General features: G+C 36.6%; 1 protein-coding gene across 2 annotated transcripts in view; it reads left to right on the top strand.

Annotated features, from left to right (window-relative positions):
* The window catches only part of LOC140350784 (SH3 and PX domain-containing protein 2A-like), a 71,160-nt gene that overhangs the window by 15,994 nt on the left and 38,604 nt on the right, over positions 1-16,562 (top strand). For both annotated transcript variants that reach the window (XM_072436287.1, XM_072436286.1), the window contains exons 4-6: positions 959-1,035; positions 3,242-3,333; positions 13,580-13,611. In XM_072436287.1, coding sequence (XP_072292388.1) covers positions 959-1,035; positions 3,242-3,333; positions 13,580-13,611 — 201 coding nt within the window. The remainder of the gene's footprint in view (positions 1-958; positions 1,036-3,241; positions 3,334-13,579; positions 13,612-16,562) is intronic.

Below are 16,562 nucleotides of genomic sequence, written 5' to 3'. Positions count from 1 at the left end.
GGAGAAGACTTTTTAACCAGATTTCCTCAGAGCGTCAAAAACACTCCATTCTGAATTCACAGATAATTCTCTGTGCTGTTTTTTAAGTGCATAAATAATTACCTGAGTCGTCCTGTCAATTCACAACTGCATGGCTACATCAGGAAGTCTGAGGCTAGCTTAAAGTGTTTGTACTGTATTAAACTCATGTAATTCCCTTTGCAGCCAGTAGAATTGCAGTTAAAATCTGGCGTTTCCGTAGACTTTCTTTGACAACTTTTGTTTTGTTTTAAAACATAAGAAGCCAAAGTAAAAGTACTCAAGAGTAAAAGTACCCCCCCCAAAAAACAAAAAAATTCTGCCAAGCAAAAACGCATATAACAATTTTCATTAGATTTATTTGTCAATTCCAAAATACATGTTTGGATACATAGAAGGGGGCACAAAAAACTCATTTTTTAATCCAGAGAGGGGCGCCCCCCCCTGCAGTGCCGCCCCAGGCACCCGCCTATATGGCCTAGTGGAAGGGCCGGCCCTGCCTTTAACTAAAAAACAATAAAATTTTCCTGAACATAAACAAGACAGACATTTAATATCATTGCCCATTTAAAAATAATACAAATCTTCCTCCAAAGTATGAACTCGGCTCTATAACCACATGATTTCACAGACAGAGGCTGTTGATCTCCCAAATGAAAAGATGAAAATTAGAAATGATCTCTCAGTTACAAGTTGATTAATTGCACTACCTTTATTCATGCTTACTTTTCAAATAAGAAGTTAAGAAGGGTCATTTTTTCCAATCAAATAATTCCCAGAGGTACAACATATGAATCATCATAATCCAAATTCTTAAACTGAATAAAATACTGGAAATAATTCAGTCTGTTTGATATAGTAACTTACATGATCAAGTCAAATGTGTGTTCTTTTGACATGAGTTGTGTGTTTTCATGTCAATTTGTGTATGTTTTCTTAGGCAAAGTGTTGTTTCGGCGCAGTCACATTAGAGATGTAGCAGTGCGAAGACTCAAGCATTTGGATAACTATTGCAAGGTATCACAAAAACAACTCTGATTTCAAATACTAATCCAAATAAAAAACCCTTTCACATGATATGAACTGACATGAACTTTTTTATTTTATTATACGAGTATGTACATATTTACATGTGATTGTGTTTTATAGACAAATATTACAGATACAGAAACAATATAATTAAATTGGATAATGTTCTTGATATGTTGGCAAAATATTGAGATTTTTGTCACTGCTCTGACGATTAAGGACTGGACTAATATCATGACTGACATACGCAATGGAAAATCAAATCAAATCACGTCTGGACTCAATTTGAATGTGGACAAATTTGCCAAACAATGGACAAAATTGGACTTTTATTTATTTTAATATGCCACGCCTCATTTTATTTTATTCGTTGTTATCTCTTTTGTCCTGTCGGTTCTGTTTTTTCTTGTTTTATGTTTGTTTTTGGTGTTTTATGCCCTACAACAAAGAGATTTTTTGTTAGTTATGTGTCTGATTTATTAAAAATATGACCCATATGACTCATGGTCACTCGTTGCTACTGCCATCTTGAGGACAAAAGCCGCATTGTCACTGTGGGCTGTTCAAAACAAAAGGTTTCTCTTCTGTAACATCCTAAAAGACCCGTTTGTCCAGAAATGTATTACTGTGGTCAGGAGGGACCAGTGGACTTATATAAATCACTCCAGACTGAGGCTGTTTGTGTCAGGTAGCATGCAACTGGCTAATGCTAGTTTACTTGTAATTGTGTGGCTATGCTAATAAAACGTTAGCCTACTTGCAGACAGTTTTAAAGAGCCTCATTTTCATCTGTCCGGGTGTTATACTTTAGGAGTGGACGAGGAAGCTTAGATGTAAAGTTTATTGTGGCAACTTGTAGCTGCTTAAACACAAGGATCAAAGCATAACTTCTGTCTTCTTGAAGTATTATTAAACCCAATTCGATGTGCCGTTTTTCACGACTATCTAACAGTGGAGAGGCAAATAAGTCACGTGAATGAAACCCACGTATTCGTTAAATCAAATGAAGACACAACTGAATTGACTGCACTAGCAAACATAATTGTCCCGCCTGTTAGACTTAAATATAAAACAGGCCTCAGCATTTATCAGCCCCTCCAGCCTCAACAGGAAGCCAACAGCTCTATCTGCACGGGTCACTTCCTGTCACCAATGTAAATAGCCTGAGAAGGAAGTATTGGGAAAAGGGCCACGCAGTAATGTTTCAGAACGTAAAAGTCCAAGGGTGAATCAGCAAAGCGTAAATTGCAGGTTTGTTCACTATAACACAAAACAAACAGTGGCCAGAACCTGTCATTACATTACGTCGCTTATTATATGTTTTTAGATAAACAATGAACTCTAACAGCTGCTGTTCTAACTTGCTTCTTGCCAATATTAACAGGATGACAGTTGTGCTTTATATATTTAGATATATTTTTGTTTTTGAGTTTGGAGGTCGCAAATGAAATGTAGTGTTATGATTTTTGTGAAAAGAAACAATTTTACTGTCAAATAATTGGCCCTTGCACTAGTCTGGGACCAAGTTTATGAAATCAATGTTGAGTTTTCTGAATGATGAAGTAAAGTTTACATGAGATAAACAGCCATATAATAAAGCATGTTGTTTAATATAGGCTTGGGCTTTGGAGTAAATTGAATTGAAATGACTTACGTTTCAAGTGTATCATATGACTTCCTTTACTTCTTAAAAGCAATTGAAAAATATATTATGTACATGAATCAAATCAAAATCGTGATCTTGACTTTTTTTTGGTGCCAAATCACCCACCCCTACATAAAAGTACTTTCTACTTCTCAGTCCAGTTCAAAAGTGTAATGTGTACTTCTCTCAAACGTAGTGAAATAAAAGTAAAATGTATCCACTGTTAAAATGGACTTTAAATTTGTTATTTTCCACCACTCCTTGGAATCCAATCGTGTTTACATTTTCACACATAGATTGGTTTAGTCATAGGCAGGTTGTGTACATTGTAGCAGCTGTGTCCGGGGCCCGTTGTGTTTTCCTCTGCTGTACAGTCTTCCTTCCCCTCCACGCCCTTCACATCTCCTGCCCTGCTCTTCCCATCCGACTGACCACACAATGACTAAGTGTTATCCACTCACTGCCGTTCAAACCCAGTATGAAGCTGTGACCTTTCCTCATGACGAGTATCCTAACCTAACCGCCTTTTCCCTCTTTTTGTTCCCTCAGGCTCTGCTCAAACTGCCATCACACGTTTCCCAAAGCGAGGAGGTGCTGACGTTCTTCGAGACAAACGCTGAAGACCTCAACCCTCCAGTAGAGTGAGTCAAGTGTATTGCAGCAGAACAAAGTGGCAATAAATAATGTGCAATGATAATACAATAAAAAGGGAATTATTCGTCTGTAAACTTGAACACTGAAGTTGTTTAGTCCTAAGAGGTCAAAATGGAAAATCCAAACGGCCAACTTTTTGTCAAACAATACCTCTTTCTCTTCCTATGAAAAGGCTTTCTAGGCCGATAGGAAATAATGTAACATACTGAGCTTTTTGGAATCAGCTTCAGCCTGGCCAATTTCTCATATTAACTGCAGTTTTACTTTCACCTTACAGTTTTGCTTTGCATTATCTATTGCTACTAGATTGTAAATTAAAAAGTCACATAAGTCACATGTTAATTCCAAATTCAGTTTTAAACTTTATTGTGCACTACCTGTCTCCATGGAGATTTGTTTACCTAGAATGTTCCACAGTACGGCATTAAAGTAATACTATATTGATTTTACTATTCAAGTGTTTCATTGCAAAAAAACACACAAAAAAACAATGTATATTAGTAGAGGTATTCAGTGGCAAATACTCTTACTACTACTTTTTTTTTTACTTAAAAAATGTCATCATTAATTTGAGTTATTTTAAAACCTGGCAGTGCCTTTACCCTAGAAAAAAGTATCGCGTCTAATTGTATTTATTCATTTATTTGACAGGGACATTGCATAATGAAAATACTGCACACATCAGAGATAGCAGCAGGTTGACAGTGGCAGGTAATTCATAAAACGGCCCATTTAAATCAGTAACTCTGCCCCGCCCCAGAAGCTCCCTTGTGAAACATCTCTTTTTTTCATTGTCAAAATAAGACGGTATAATCAGAATAATTATCAGGCTGGTTTTCTGCCCAGAAACGGCAGGGAGTGACGACGAAAACACCCTGAAAATACATATTTCACCATCACAGGGACTTACAAAGACATGAATTAAAAACCTTAAAGTTATTATAAGTCATATAAGTTCGTATTAGACTCCTGCCTCATCACACAGTCTCACAAAAAACGTTTCTAGGTGCGGCTGCCAGACGAATAATACAAGAATAATATTCGCTAACAGGATGACATTGCAAAAGTTAACATTTTATATTCCTTGACAATATTTTAATAATGATGTGACATTGATTTTTATATAAAACAACAATGCAATTCAAGAACCGTCCCAAAAATAACACTGAGTCAACCTTTCCCCAGCACCAGCTCAGAATGAATCAGTTCTGACCCAGTGGCACTCACACGCCTGCCACTCCGGCTGGCCTGGCCCTCTCTGCCGGCGCTCTCTTGTATGATGGATGTATTTTCCCAGCGAGGCAGTGTGTTTTATTAATAATGATTTGAGGGAGGCGACACCTGATCCCAGAACTAATGCGCGGGGCTCAGTGCGGTCATAGGAGTACGCAGGAGTTCAAGTGGCCGGGCAGGGGGAGGTCAGACCAGTCGTTTGTCACACACTTCAAAGTCTGAGTGCATGGGAGGGACTGAGAAGTATGAGCACAAAACTCATTGTTCAACTGCATTTGGATTTATGAAACAGTATCAATGTCAAATAGAGTCTCAGTATTTTGCACAAGCAGGATTTTACTGGCTTGAAATTAGAGACAGAGGAAAAAATCAAAGGCTGAAATGCTTTAGTTGTTAGAATGATGAGAATGTAGGACGGTTGCAGAGGTGATAAACAATCTATAACCAAATATTATGGATTTTCAAAGGGGAAAAAGACAAAATGTTGCATTAAACACTATAAATTGTTGTTTTTGCATGAACTCCTGTGCAGTTGGATATGATAACCTTTATTTGTCCCTCAATGGGGAAATTCCAGTGTTGCAACACAGATTAGGTACAGAAACAGATTAGGCACAGAAGTATAATAATAAGAAAGAAAGAAACAAAGAAACAAACAGATGACTTATTAAAAACATCTTATACTCTTAATAAAAATAACATTCTTATTTAACTCTTCAGTTGTGGTCTATTGAGTGCAGTTTGGCGTTAGATACGTTTGCCACACCCCCTTTTAGTCGACTAATCGGTTGCTAGGGCATTTCTTTAGTCGACTACAGCCCTAGAAGCCACACGTACGTTTTCAGGTACTTATTTCTGTATGACGAAAAAACAATGTTACTTTATGACACATTGAAATGATATGGCTGTAAACTAGCCTCCAGGTGTAATTTATTGTAAGAGTGAGTGTCCTATAATCAGGTGTGAGTCATGTTTACACTGCAGATGTTGTACAGCAACAGCAGAATTGACTGTCTTGATGTCAAATACGCAAATACTATTCAAATTGTTCACTACATTTTAGTGAGTTCATTTTCTAATTTAATTTGTCTCAACTTTCAGCCCGTGGACAGGTTGGTGTTATTCTAAGTAGTGCTGTGAAAATGTTAAATTTGATTACAGTTATTGTGCCAACAATAAGAACTAATCCAAAAATAAAAATAAAAAAACTAAATTGTACCCATGGGGGCTCTTGTTCTGGCCCTTCACAGCCTGTAGTAAAGCCACTTATCTAGTTTAAAATGTCTTTTAAAAGATGAATCGGAACGCAAACGAGGTGGCTCCTTTAAATTGACTTGAGTACAGTAACTGTTAGAAGAAATTGTACTTTTCAGTAGATTTCTGATCTCCAAAGTAAGTTTTGGTTCCTCTTCCCACTGTGTCTAAGTAAGTCTATAGCTTTATGAACATTAAATGCTTTGAACACTAGTATTTGTTTTATATTTCATACTTTATAATTAAGTACATAATTATTTTGTCTTGGAAGCAAATTGAAAACAGGACATTGAGTAAAGATGTTGAAAACTATAACCAACTTTCCTCAAGTCCAGCTTCTGTGAGTAACATTACTAAGACAAATGCAGGAGCATGACCTCTTGTGACCTCAGCACATACACAAGTTAATCCCACTTCAAAAGCTGATCCTCCTCCAGTTTCCCAACGCAGCCACTCCGACACACTGAGGTCTGCAGGCCGTGCCACCCAAGAGCTCACCCAAGAGCTCATCCAAGAGCTCACCCAAGAGCTCACCCAAGAGCTCACCCAAGAGCTCACCCAAGAGCTCACCCAAGAGCTCACCCAAGAGCTCACCCAAGAGCTCACCCAAGAGCTCACCCAAGAGCTCACCCAAGAGCTCACCCAAGTCCAAAGTACAACACGGAAGATAAAAAAGCTCATGTTTATTTTCAGTTTACTTGCAGGCGTCGGGTGAATGAGAGACAACAGTTTTATCTGTGCAAAGACATAAGCTTCAACATAAAATATACATTGTCAGAGAGTATACACATTAATCATAAGCGCTCAATACTTTTGTCATGATTTGCTGCCACCTAATGTCCAAACAATGCAAGTACATGGTGTTTTAAATGACATGTTGTTGCACTTTTTGTCACAAGAGGGCGCCAAGTACTTTCACAGAATTGAGAAGTACAGTTGTAGGTAAGATAAGATAAGATAAGATATTCCTTTATTGTCCCACATGGGGAAATTTCATTGGTGCAACGCAGGTAGACACAGAGGTAGATACAGAAGAACAGATCACTTATAGGAAGTCTGAAAAACACTTTCAGTAGATCTCCTATAAATAAATAAAAACTCCCATAGACAAATAAATAAATACCATTGCATGTGATCCCGACAGTAATTGCACATGAGACTACAACCTCTACTTTACGTTCCTAGTACTTTAGTAAAGAAATACTTCAGTCATAACACAAGTTACCTCATTTTTTGTAGAGAGATGGGTGTAGATGCTCTTTTCAGTTATACAGTTATGTAATGTAATGTTATGGCAGCTTTGTTAGTATTCGCTGAAGAATTTAAATGTACAGTATGTTTTTTGTTGTTGTTGTTTTTTTGGTAAGACTGTAGATATTTGGCTGTTTAGTCGATTCATTATTTTGGGGAGATTTTAATTTTTTTAAATTTAGGTTTTATGTTCATAACAGCAGAAAGGAGAAAACATAGTGTAGTGAATTGTGAGTTTATTCTTCCTTTTTTACAGATAAACACAGGTTTACTCGTAGTTTTCAGTTCAAACATTTGTAATGCTGATCTCCTGTGATCACATGGTCTTGTCAGTGCACTTTGGAACTGTCAGTCATAGAGATTCTTTTTTTGAATACCACTTTTGCCATTTTGAGTCTTTAGCCCTATTTTTTGGTACAGAGTCTGTCGACTACTGTTTATATGAAGATGATGCTCACAGTAAGAATGTATTTTAAGATATATATTTAAAAGATATATACAAAACAACCTGTAATTGAATAAATGCAAGATGGACGCATTCAAGTCGATACTGTGGAGCAATAACGTCTCCATAGAAACAAGCAAGTGTCAAACCCCCACCAGAAATATGACATATGTATTTAATATTTAAAGGTGCATTATAACACGCTTTGCAAAATCTTTACTTTTCATTCATAAAATCACAACCTTTGTAAATATAATGACAATATAATGTATAAAAGACAGTATTTAAGCTTCACGCAAACCTTTACCTTCCTTTTCTAGTTAAAAACAGAACACAAACAGATTCTCTGCTCTATTGTAACTACCATGTTTCATTCTCTTTCTCTATTCATTAATTTTGGAGAAACAACTGTAATCAAACCTCACTCTGCAGGCGTCAGAAATTAATACATTTCCAATGCGCTTCTAAATGATTAAGTTATTATGTTCGGGGACTTTTCAAAACAAAATGATCTGCTGGTGTTGTTGAATTGAAGATTAATCCCACCACTATTTGAATAATTGCTTTCACCTTTTTAAATCTGACAGAAAAATCAAAAGCGCTAAATATTTGTCCATAAGCAACAAAGACTTTTAGAAACAATTACACATAATACCAGCTCTTGACTTTGACAATGTTTGATCTCAAATTGGCCTTGTATTGAATATTGGTTGCACAGTAATAGGAGCAAAGCAACAAAAACGACATTTAAGAAGTCAAGTTAATTACTAAACTGTCAATTATTCAGATTTTAAGAATTGGGTCGCCATTTTTTCTTCAGAAGTAATGAATCACCTTTTTCCCCTCCAAATATAATAGTAGATGTGTTCTTAATGTGTCTCTCTGACCCAGAATGTTCTAATCAAGGTTTATCATTCTCAGGAGAGTCTCAACTTCACCAACTGAACCTTTTGTATTTGCTGGTCGTAAACAATGAATACTGTGTTGAGTTTTATAATATCTGTGTCGCAAAGCCCAGGACAAAGTGAAATACTGCGTGATATTTAACCTTATAGCATCGTAACTTCCCAATTTAAAGCCATGTTAATCCGTTTTTATGCATAGATTTAATTATGCTCATACATCATGCTCATAGGAGAGTCATTTAACACTCTAACCTCATTTTAAAGGGGTTATAGGTTCTATGGTCGCCTTTAAGTTTCATTGATCTTTCTGCATCGCTGTGACAAATGTCTTTCTTACTTAATTATGGCACTAAATGTTTTCCGTGACATATAATGACTATAAAATGCTTACCAGAAACTTCCCAAACTCTGTTGATACAAACCAAAAAACATAAAAAAAACAATGAAATATAACACATTCAAACTAAATTAAAAACCGTACCAAAATAGTTTTTATGTATAAAAAAACCTTAAAATCAATAAAAGACACGTAAGACCACAGGCGTTTTTAAAAGACAGAACGCTCCTCCATGTTTTTAAAGTACGTACCTGCTCGAAACTCGATTATTTCAGAGCTCAAATTGTCTTCACTACAAACACTACTTTGTTAGCTGCTCTCGGATCTTAGCCTAATTTAAATTGATTCACCACATAATGAACCAGCAACTGGAATAATTAAAAAAAAAAATATATATATTATTTGTTAAAGACATAACTGGGTTGGGCGTGGCAATGACAAAAGTTTTCAAAATGATTAGAAACTTGACAAAAACTAACTCCCAAAAATCCAGTTGACACCTTCCAGCCTTTTCTGATGTGGTCCTTCTAAATCCTTATAATCCAAATAAAATAATTAGTCTACAAATAAAATAATTGGTTGCCTAAGACTCCTTCAATTGATTAATCGCCCCAAAAGACTACAGTCCTAGCTTATAGTTCATCAACTCAATTCTTTCCAAAATTCTATCTTGTTATCACTGTTTCTTCTCATGGAAAGTGATTTCGAGCGATTTGTCGTGGGATTACGTTTGTTTCCCCTGACGTCATTATCAAATTATGCCCAGGATTAACACAGGATTTCATTCAGTCTGCGACGATCCTGCTGCATTCAGACACTCGCATATCTATTTCACAATTATTTCTGTTTTCGCTCCATCAAACCGCGTCAAAATGATTTCCTGTTCGAACGTTGCCGACTCTCTGACCTTCCGGGGTTAATCTGAGGTCGTGGTGTAGAGCTAGGGTGTCTGGGTAATGTATGCTGCAGTGCGTTGATGTACTCGCGGCGAAATGAGAGCAAAGGCCCTGATATCTCTCACATTCCATTTGTAATAGGCCCACCTACAAAGCGCTCAGCCAAACAGATGGTAATTCTCATCTCGGGCTCGTGGTGTAGTCCTGGGCTTACGATATTTAATGAAGTGTCTAGGCCTTCCACTGGTCGACCGTGTCTGGCGCAGTTAGCGGAATACTCCACCGTCAATCGAAAAGTTCTCTGATTTATGCAAAGGTCTTTAACATTTAATAGTGTTTGGACATTTTCTCCGCTCTGTGTTGGTTTTTGGTGGTGATGGGAGGAGTGTGGACAGAGCCAAAGTCGTCTCGAGGGAGGATTTTTTATTCCAGCTAAGAGTGCGGGGTCAGTGGCGAGCAGGGCAGGTCAAGCATCTACTCAATCCTCATCATTTCTCCTCAAAGTCCCCCTGGCCCAGACCTCTGCTCCATCTCCGCCCATGTGGAGCTAGCCAGAACAGAGACATACATTATTTAATAGAGATAAAATGTGTCGCTGATGCGCAGTTCAGGGTGTTTATGGAGCAGAGGGTTAGCATTATTATTAGCACCATACTTATTTTAGCATACAAAACATGAGATCAGATAAAAGATTTGCAATGAAAGAAATGCATGCATAATGATAGAAAATCCTAACTAATGGAAAGTTTATTGGGCCAAACTAGAGTTATACAAAAGCTCATTGTGTTGGTTTAACATTGATGATATTCACGTTAAGTCCGTCTGGGCGTCGCCTTTCCACGCAATCCTTCTTCCGATTGTTTTAGTTAACATGGGGCTTCCGACCTCCAAGTTCTACAGACACAAGGTCGTTTTCAGGCCCAGGGAATCGGTGCGTTGTTGCCTTGTTGCTCACACATTTTAGTGGTGAGACTTTTTCTCTCGTTTGACCGGACGTGCGATTACAACAGAAAAGGCATAAAGAGGCAAAAGTGGGCGGGGCGTAATAAGGTCAATACAGTACCCAGACCTGTGTTCAAGTTATGGTGCTTCTAGTTTTAGAGCTGATCCACAAAACACTCGTGGAATCAAGATTTAACACACTTTTTCATGTGCATTTTGGCTGCATTTATCCCTATTGACGAAATTCATACATTTCAACACAAATGTCCTTCAAATACTTACAGTAAGCACACATCTGTAAAAAAATAACTTTCATGAATGGTCTACACAGTCTTAGCTGTTTTTTACTGTATGTCGTTCACTTCTGTTTGTTGTAACTGTTACAATTATGTCTAATTATCATCGGATGAAAGACAATCAACAAATATTGCATAACATCTTTTCATTCTATGCGCAACCGTCGCTAATTGATAATCACATTTTAGCCGACATTTAATTCCTTATAATGAATATACACAAAACATCCAGTTGTACTGCTCTGCACTGGACTGTGAATTATTACCTCTGCAAAATGCCACACGTTTATTTGTGCATCTGGAAAACGCAAAATATGACATTATCAAAAGTAACCAGGGGAAACAGTTGGTGGTAAAATCTTTTGATTAAGCCGAGGGTGGTTCTGATCATTACCGTGCATAGACATAATCAAATCATCATTACAGGTCAACGTCAGCAGAGAGAGTTATGTTTGTGGGTTGTAACATTTCCGATGTAAAATAATAATTGCGATCCATAAAGCTTTGATAAGTTTGACGGAGCATTTCTAAATTGGCAAAAGGTGCGTTGAGTTGATCCAAACATGTCGTCGTCATCATCACATCCGCAGTGTAGCGCCAGTCCTCAGGTCCCTCTGGAGAGCCAGGTGTCCACTCCCATCTTTAATGTGCAGTCACAAAACAAGCATTAAAGCACAAACACAGGCATGAAAGAGAATATAATATCAGCACGGTTTTAAAATTTAATGTAATGTGATTGCCAGTTCCCATAGGCATTCCTATCAGGTCGGGGGTTCTGCAGTGCATGGTAATTTATATGCAATAATAAACACGTATTAACTTGAGTTGATTTTAATAGGGGATTTATTTTTAATGTATTGCTTTAAACTTAAAGTGCGGCTGCCAAAACCAGAAAGTCAGAAAGTTACGTTTTCCTTGGATGAATCAATAAAATAACAATGTCAAAAATGATAAACATTGGAGTTTATAGATATTGTAGGCCAACTCTGAAATCGCAGCAATTACTCAAGGAATATTTGCTAACTAGGGGGTTAAAAAAAAAAAAGCATACTGCATGTCTTCTTCTTTTTATTAGTTTATAATCAATGTTAAATAAAAATGACATTAAATATTATGTCCACCAAGCATTTACTCTTTGACTATGTGTTTTCACGATAACAAAGTTTGAACAAAAACACCCTGTGCTTGTCATTAGCCTATAGTTTAAGGTACAATTAGCCTATAGTTTATGGTACAATTCGCCTATAGTTTAAGGTACAATTAGCCTATAGTTTATGGTACAATTCGCCTATAGTTTAAGGTACAATTCGCCTATAGTTTAAGGTACAATTAGCCTATAGTTTATGGTACAATTCGCCTATAGTTTAAGGTACAATTAGCCTATAGTTTAAGGTACAATTAGCCTATAGTTTAAGGTACAATTCGCCTATAGTTTAAGTTACAATTAGCCTATAGTTTATGGTACAATTAGCCTATAGTTTATGGTACAATTCGCCTATAGTTTATGGTACAATTCGCCTATAGTTTAAGGTACAATTAGCCTATAGTTTAAGGTACAATTCGCCTATAGTTTAAGTTACAATTAGCCTATAGTTTATGGTACAATTAGCCTATAGTTTAAGGTACAATTCGCCTATAGTTTATGGTACAATTCGCCTATAGTTTAAGGTACAATTAGCCTATAGTTTAAGGTACAATTCGCCTATAGTTAAAGGTACAATTCGCCTTTAGTTTAAGGTACAATTCGCCTATAGTTTAAGGTACAATTAGCCTATAGTTAAAGGTACAATTCGCCTATAGTTTAAGGTACAATTAGCCTATAGTTTATGGTACAATTCGCCTATAGTTTATGGTACAATTAGCCTATAGTTTAAGGTACAATTCGCCTATAGTTTATGGTACAATTAGCCTATAGTTTAAGGTACAATTCGCCTATAGTTTAAGGTACACTATGTACGTTAGGAGGGTCCGCCGACCTCTCGTTCTTAGCCTGGAATTATCCACACAGGAATGCAAATGCGATGATGACAAAAATACAAAGATGCTAAAATGTGTTGATGATAAAAATACATGATACGTGACACACAAAAATGTGATTAGTAAAAATGGCAGTGATGATAAAACCACAACAATGATAAAGGCAAGAATGATGAAAACTAAATTATTATAAAAAGAATAATAGAATAAAGCCGTGCGCACTGGGAAGCTACAGTTTGACGCACAGAAATCACAGTTTGAAAGTTCTAATTTTGTCCTGTTTATGTAAAATGTTTTTATTCTAAATTTTTATTGCCAACCCTTCAAATCACTACCATCTCTGTGCAGACAAGCAGGTATCAGACCGTCCAGATTAAATGACATAATGCCCCTTTAATATAGTTTGAATGATTCTGTGTTCGCTCCAGTGGGAGATTAACCAGCTGTAGCTGTATCAAGACACAAATATTTGATCACTTGCTTTGTTACTATTATTGACTTTGCACATTGCTGACCCTCCCAGTCCCCCTCCCACAGTGTGCACGTGGGTCAAGTTCTTCAAGCATTCTCCATGGGGGTTTGGCTGGTGCCCGCGCGTGCCAACGGCCCCATGGTTCTCTCATTGACTTATAACTTCTGACCGCCGTGAGCAGAACTATATCCTAACCATGATTTTCTGGTGTTGCTTTCCTTTCAGAGACAATGGCGGCTCTGGCAGACGAAAATCAGGTAAGACTACTATTATTTATACAATTTTTTCTTGTTCAAATCTGTCTTCTGGCCTTCTGGAATTTTGAATGCTATAGCTTGAAATCCATACAGATAAAGAGAACCTGAGGCAGTGAGCAGACACAGCTAAACCTGTTGTCATTATGTTGCCAGGAAACAAGCTAGAATCATCATGCCCAGACGAAAATAATCTTTTTCTTGACCTTCATGGGCAACCTGCCATTTTCTGTGAGTCAGATCTCATTTAGCTCAAAAGACGTGCTAAATTATGTTTGTCTTTTCTAGTCATTGTTATGATTTTGTAGCTCGAGGGAGTCATTGAAAGATAGCTGTTGAAATGCATTTTAAGACTTTGTAATATTGTATAATCAGTTAATAAGCAATAATAAGTTGTTGCTCTAGGCTTAGTTACAGTTACAATTCTAAGGCGAGGAGTAATGTAAGTTATAAGTAAGTATATCTGTTGGTGGCATTAAAAGGGAATTAAAGTTATGTTCCAATTTTCATTAAATGTACAATGGCAGGATTGCAGTAACATTCTAGTCTATTTTAATCACTTGAAATTTAATTTAGAGTGATTCTTACATTCGAAAAAATTTTTGCTCAGAAAATTCCCATTTTCACTGACCCCATACACGCCTACCTCTCTTTCATTTCTTCATTCTCTGATTTTTATTTCTTAAAAATGTGACGTTTTGGCAGCTTTGTTTAGTCATTTTGGCACAAATGAAAGTAAAATCCAGTGCTACCAGAAGTAAGCAGACTTGTTTATTTTATTAAGTCTTCAATATTGTTATTTCAATTGTTAAAATGATTATAAGGCCCCCACTGCCACGCCCACCACGCCCCTAAACGATAAAATATCAACCCCAACATGCCATACATCTCTGTAATCAGAGGGAATTTAGATAATCCAAATAATATATTTTCAGATTAAATGACCACAGCTCAATCAAAGTGCTGAACAGTTAAAATTGATCCACATCGTCAAATCCTCACTTTTTCACATAAACAAAAACAAGATACAAAAGCTATACAGTATATCAATGGAAATCAGAAAATCAGATTTCTGACTTCAACAATATCTTCTTTAGTCTAGCAACGTAAAAGTCAAAATGTGCAGAAAAAATGTGGCAAAATGTATTACATGCTTCTTCCCCAAACACAAAACTCTCTGTTTTGACAAATCCAGACCAATTACAACGTTTTGAGATGCTTGTTGTTTTCGGCTGACAAAATCTGCTGATGCCACCAAATACCAACTGGCACATGGGTACCAGATTGGCTTCGGACGCCGTTTTGTTTCTTATGCACCAAACCTTGCTCACATTACAGTCTCATGTTGTTTTTTTCCCTCCCTCGTGGACTATATATAGTTTTAAGCATTTTTCTGGGTTGTGTTTGACTCTAATTTACTTATTCTTAATGATATATACAGGCCTTTTTGGACATAAGAGAAAAAGCACAAAGTCTTAACTTCATTTAGACACCCAGATTATGCATGTGCGCCACCTACAGGCAGTGAATGTATTTTTACTTTCTGAAATTTGTCCAAAAAGGGCTCTAGGGCTTATCAGGTCACAATGATTTAAAGATGTCATCAATTATAACTATATTTCAGACAAAAGTATTTCATTTCATGTCTTTTTTAAGGATGTCTGACAATGGAAATACTTAACAAGTCTATGTTTTAGCCTTGCTGAAATTTAAATCATCAAATTATCAACATGCCTTGGAGTTTTTGACATTTATAGACATCCACACACCTTTGACACAATATAATATTACGGTCGCAGGAAGTAGGCACCTGTTGTCCGCACATTGAAGTCCACACGATCTGCTCAAACGAACTGTTGGAGCGACGTCTATATTTGAAGGTGGAGTCCAAACTAGTGACCTAATCAGTCAGCAGCACAGCAGACCTTCATTGAACAGCTGTTGAATTGTTGCGTGTCCTTTGCCTGATGAAACTTGGAATAGACATTTTGCTGACAGTTTTTCTCAGAAGTAGAATATCAATTATTTGGAAGATATCATTTTGGGTTGATTTTTCCACTTTTTGCCCTCGGGGTGAAACAAGACTCCCAAAGGAATGATATAATCCTGTTTCCATGGTATTGAGGCTTTGTGTAAAAGAATTCCAGATAGAAATGGAAAATGTGTCTTATTTCAGCATAAATTCTGACATAATATAATACAGTATGTGATTGGTTTCCGTTTGTGTTGGCTGTCTGGAAACTCTGTCATACGCTTATGTGCATTGCAGTGTGATTTTTACCATCAAAACTAAGTAAAAGTCAAAAAGTAGTTTTATAACACTGTCAATTTTGGCAAGTCAAAATGGCATGATTTAAGAATAGCTTATCTTGATTTGTGTACATTTGACTTGTCTTCGAAGAATTTTTATATATAGAATTTTTATATTTCATTCAACATGAGATTATTCTTTTTTAATGGTGAGCTTTGAAACTTTTCTGGAGTGTCAGTCGCCTGCTTGTCTCCATACAATTGCTTTGCCTAGAATTTACAATAGTATGGTATTAATGTATTTATATTTCCATGGAGACAGGCAGGTAACATCACAGCCAAGTTACAGGTCAATCTGAGGCGAGATGACCCCACTCAAAATAAAAAATCATGTTTTTAAGGAATATGTTTGCAATAAAGACACGTGGAAGGATAGATAGCTTAATGCCATACTGTGCAACATTAGAGGCGAAGCAATAACATTTCTATGAAGACAAATGGGTGCAATGACCTTCAACAGAAAAGTTACATTAAGTTGTATTTTCTTATTTTAACTTAAGCGTAACAAGAGGTATTTACTATCATTATTTTAAGTAGAGTGTTTAGTTTCTTTGGCAGATCATTTAATTTGATAAGTCGAATTCAGGGAAAATTAGAGAAATACAAGCAACAAAACACAGAGCAGAACAGGAACAACTCAACTC

Source organism: Eucyclogobius newberryi, unplaced genomic scaffold (assembly GCF_026437365.1).
Source record: "Eucyclogobius newberryi isolate DKJ021-1_F unplaced genomic scaffold, fEucNew1.0.hap1 SCAF_8, whole genome shotgun sequence".
Classification (NCBI taxonomy): domain Eukaryota; kingdom Metazoa; phylum Chordata; class Actinopteri; order Gobiiformes; family Gobiidae; genus Eucyclogobius; species Eucyclogobius newberryi.
The sequence above is the reverse complement of the archived record's forward strand: the minus strand, read 5'-3'. Positions and strand labels throughout refer to the sequence as shown.